The sequence below is a fragment of the Corvus brachyrhynchos genome, unplaced genomic scaffold (genome assembly GCF_000691975.1).
Source record: "Corvus brachyrhynchos isolate BGI_N302 unplaced genomic scaffold, ASM69197v1 scaffold103, whole genome shotgun sequence".
Lineage (NCBI taxonomy): Eukaryota > Metazoa > Chordata > Aves > Passeriformes > Corvidae > Corvus > Corvus brachyrhynchos.
Window position 1 is genome coordinate 5,755,125 of NW_008237436.1, and position 4,492 is coordinate 5,759,616.

At 58.1% G+C, this 4,492-nt stretch overlaps 1 protein-coding gene across 1 annotated transcript; it reads right to left on the bottom strand.

Annotated features, from left to right (window-relative positions):
- Nucleotides 1–6: 6 nt before the first annotated feature.
- PDX1 (pancreatic and duodenal homeobox 1) lies at nucleotides 7–3,680 on the bottom strand. Its single transcript, XM_008631460.2, has 2 exons — nucleotides 3,217–3,680; nucleotides 7–460 (listed from the first exon to the last, which is right to left on the bottom strand). The coding sequence occupies exons 1-2, from the start codon at nucleotides 3,608–3,610 to the stop codon at nucleotides 72–74; spliced, it is 783 nt and encodes a 260-aa protein (XP_008629682.1). The 5' UTR covers nucleotides 3,611–3,680; the 3' UTR covers nucleotides 7–71.
- Between the last annotated feature and the right edge of the window lie 812 nt (nucleotides 3,681–4,492).

Sequence of the window (4,492 nt, forward strand, 5' to 3'; positions counted from 1 at the left end):
GGCGCCAGCCTCTCGGCTCTTTTCCATGTCCCATCCTTTTCCTCCTCCCGGGCCGTGGGGCTCCCCGCGGCTCACCGAGAGTCCTGCTGCCTTCTGGGGACTAGGCTGGGGGCGAGAAGGTCCCTGGAGTCTCCCGAGGGAAGGTTCCCGGCGGGGCATGGCTGGAGATCCTCCTTGGTTTGGAGCTCCCCAGAGGACACCACGCAGTCTTGCTCGGGGTCATTGCTGTTGCCCGCCCCTCGCTTTTTGTCCTCTTCCTTCTTCCACTTCATCCGCCGGTTCTGGAACCAGATCTTGATGTGTCTCTCGGTCAAGTTCAACATGACAGCCAGCTCTACCCGCCTCGGCCTGGAGATGTACTTGTTGAAGAGAAACTCCTTCTCCAGTTCCAGCAGCTGCGCCCGCGTGTACGCCGTCCTCGTCCGCTTGTTCTCCTCCGGTTCCACCATATAGGATCCCCCTGGAGAGAAGCGAGAGTCAGCCTGGGCCCTCCCGGCCGCCCTCTCGGGCTGCGGGGACCACGTCCCAGGATCCCTGCGCGGCGCGGAGGATACGTGGGGGGAAGCAGGTGGGGTGAGGAGGAGGCCTCGGGGAGCTCTCCGGCTGGGCACAGTGAGGTGGTGCTGCTGGCAGCAGTCGCCACTGCTGTTATTTTATTTTACAATAACTTAATATTTTTTAACAATTATTTGGATGAGGTTTTCAGGAAAGCGCCGTCTCTGGAGCCGAGGGAGAGACTCACGTGCCACTGTTTGTGTGACACTGAAAGCTCAGAAGGGCTCCCGGATCCAGGGCTGCAATTGCTCAGGTTCGTGTTAAAATTAAATTAAAAATCTTTAGAAATGTTTAAAAAAAGGTTAAAAAAGAAAAAGAAAAAGAAAAAAACTCCACCACACAAACAAACCAAAGCAAAATGGGAAAATGGAACCCCTCAAAAAAAAAAAAACAAAAAAAAACCAACTCTGGAAAATACCCCGCTAAAACAAAGAAATAATAATTACAATAATTAGTGAGCCTGCCGGGCCGGGAGGGGATTTGGACCGCAGCCGCTCCATTTCGCCAAGCTGACGAAATCTTGGGTTTCTTGTTGCCGTGAAAAGCGGCAGCAAGAGGGATCGCCGTTCCCAGCGCGGCCGCCGCAGTCCTGAGTGGGCACTGAGGCGCGGGTAGTACCAGGCGGTCGCATCGAGAGGGGCCGGCGGTGGGCACGGAAACTCAGGGCCACTTTTGCCAGCGCCAGCGCCCCTCTGGGCATGCTTTTGGCGTTGATATCATCTGCGGGGAACGGTGTGTTAAACAGCCAGAATGAAAAAATCATTTCAAGAGAGCTACGTGGGCTCTCTCACCCCTCATCTTCCTATTCCCATGATTCTGTATTTATATATACAATGATTGTAATTGTAAACCTATGTATAAAGCTTATACATGTATTTAAAATATATATTTAAATACACATGTAATGTTTACAAAGTGATATGTATACATCTATGTGCGTATATAAATATTAAAATCAATGTATATATGTGTAAAAATGTTGGTAAATCTAAACCTATGTACATACCCGTTTACATGAGTCTATATCTGAAAAAAACCAACTTGTTCTGTTACTTTAAACTAAACTGGAGCTACCGGGAAGGCGGAACGCCCGGGGTCTGTCGGAGGGCCGAAGCCGGTCGGGCCCCGGAACAAGGCCGGCAAGCCCGGGCTCGGCCGCGGCCTCTCTGGGTGCCTTTCCCCGGCAATAACAGCACAAAGCCCCGCAGCATCCACGGACGCCTAAATCCCCAGGGTTTCCATGAAAAATAAATCGTTGGGCCATATAGTTTGCCACAAACACAGTACATAATACGCCGCGGTTTCGCTGTGGGCGCTCTGTCGCGCTCGGCACAGCGCCGTGCCCCTTTCTCTTCCTGCGGCGTGCTCCCGCAGGAACCCTGCCCACACATCACACCGACCGGGTCATGCACGGCCCCTGCCTGCTCCTCCCGGGAGGGCTGGGACAGCAGGCAAGAATTTTAGGCTTCCACGGGAAAGTTTCGCTTTCCTGCTGGTTTTGTCATTCCTCGGGTACAGGAGAAAGAGAAAAAAAAAAGTGTAGTTCAAAAGTTTGCCTTTATATTATTATGATTATTACTATTGTTATTTCCGAAATTCACTCAACTCAAGGAAAAATATCTGATTTTTTCTCTCTCTCACTCCACCTTCCCCCCGGCACAATCCCTGCCGCCGTGTCCGTGGCCTGGGACAGCACTCTTTTCTACCTTCGTGGGCAGATGCTCCTCTGGGGAGACTGGGGACCGCCACCTCTCCTTCCCTCCCCCTCGGCCTGTCCCATGCAATTCCCAAACTATTTCGTGGAGATTTTAATACTCCGGTCCTTTTTCCAACTGTCTATTTGAACAAAGCCATTAATATAATATTTGCCGTATAGGCGTGACGGAGGCGCAGGACACGATAACATTGTGCAGGCAGAGACAGAAATATTGTTGGGCAGCGGAACTTTCTGCCTAGATAGAGTTTCTTCCCCTCACTGGCAACTCTGTTTCGTTTGTGCATTGTTTTCCCTGCCCTGTTTTTTTCACTTGGAGAGTTTTTAGCAGTTGTGGCTAAAACCCGCCGGGGAGCAGAGGGAGTGGGATAGAGGGGCCAGGAGGGGAGATGGGCTCTGCGCCGGGGAGAGCCGACAGGCAGCCGAGAGGGGCTCGGCGACTGCCCTGGGGCTCGGAGGCTGCCCCGCGGCTGCACAGTGGGCGCAGGGACGCGGGGCAGCGGGGCTGTCCCCTCCCGCCAGCCCTGCCTGCCGCTTCCCCGCCCGCTCCACCTCGCAGGTGTCTCCGCGACCCGGCCCCCGCGCAGAGCTCACCGCGCCCGCGGGGACACCCTGCTGCCCGAGGAAGCAGCTCCCGGGAGGCGTCACAAAGTCCCGGCTTGGCCACAATTAGTTAATTGGTGAAAAATAATTCGTTAATAATTGCTGAGGCGCAGGGAGCGTTGAGCCCGCCGGCGGGGACTGGAGTGCCGGCTCCCTCCCCAGTGTTCAACCCAACACTAGCAGCCCCAGAGCAGTGGGTCTGGAGAGGCTGCTGAGGGGGAAACGACCCTCCAGGACCTCTCCACACTACATCCGAGCGGTGGGAGCAGGACCGGTGCAAGGGAGGGCTCCTGACCGCCGAGCGGGGCAGAAGCAGGGGGGCGGAGGGATGCGGGGGGGCTTACCGGTCCACTGTCCCTTCCAGGCGTGAGATTTGGTGGACTTCATCCAGGCGAAAGGCACCTGCACTCGGGGCTCCTCTACAGCTCCCGTGTCCGCCCCGTCTGAGAAAGGCAGCGCGTCCTGGTGGGGAGGAGGAAGATGAGGGTGGTGGTGATGGTGGTGAAGGTGGGAGCCCCCGGCATCCTCTGTGATGGGGGGCACCTCGTAAGGTGAAATGTCTGGCGGGCTGCCTTGCTCCAGAGCCCCTAAGGCGCTGGGATAAGGAGTCTGTTGCTGCCTGCCCATGTACAGGCAGGCGGGGGGGCTAGGGTTGTAGTCCTGCGCCTGGGCTCTCTGAAACGCACACGACTCCTTGTAGAGCTGCGCCGAGGCATAATACTGCTCCTCGGTGTTCATGGCGAGCGGGGCCAAGGGGGCTTCGCAGCTTAGGGACACATAGGGCTGCTCTCGCTCCCGGAGCCCGGGATGCCTCTTTGACAGCTGGTGGCCCCGCCGGGCCCCACCGCCCTGCCCGGCTCCCGCCGCCTCCCCATAGGCGCCTCTCCCCCACGTGAGCCCTCCCGCAACCCTCCGGGGCGGGGCGCGGGCCGTAAGAGGCCACCTGGGGTGGCCCTGGTCCCGCAACCCCCTTCCTTCCCTTCAGCCTGGCCGGCCCCGGGACCCCCTACCCTTCTGCCGGGGGCTGCTCCCTGCTTTGGAGTGAGGAGCCCCGCGGCGGTGAGCTTGCGGGGCCGGGTAGGGGCTCAGGGGATTGCGCCGATATGCGGGGGGCTCCGGGACGGACGGTCCTTAAACACATCTTTTCCCTGTCCCCCTCGTTTGCCCAGGAGCTGCTCATCCCCCAACGTCCCCCGGGCACGGAGAGGAAAACCCTCGGAGGGCCGAGGTAGACTCGGCTCCTGGAGGGGTTTAGCGACTGGGCACTTTTGGCTGCGAGGGCATCTCGCCTAGGGATGCGGGTGTCCAGGGACGGGAAGGACGCTCCCTCGGGGGTACCCGTGCTCCGGAGCCCTGGGCGAAGGCCAACACCGGCCGGTGGGGGACCACAATGCTATCGCCAGAGCGAGCGATAGGCAGCGGATTGTTTGTCCAAGGGGTAAATTTGGGAGCCTTCCCCGCGGCTTGGGCTGCAATGTGTTGACCCTCAGAGATAATGTGCTCCGAGCTGGTGCCGGTTGACTTGGTGACGAGGCTATGAGGAGGCGGAGAGCTACCGAAAGGGACAAAGATCATTTCCCTGCCTCCCCGCGCTCGGCCCAGCCGCCGCTCTCCTCTGCT

Bases quoted from the DNA above. Each gene is read 5' to 3' on its own strand.
- PDX1 (XM_008631460.2), bottom strand. From the start codon at position 3,610: ATGAACACCGAGGAGCAGTATTATGCCTCGGCGCAGCTCTACAAGGAG. The intron at 461-3,216 runs GTAAGCCCCCCC...GCTTCTCTCCAG, and splicing joins CTGGAAGGGACAGTGGACCG to GGGGATCCTATATGGTGGAA.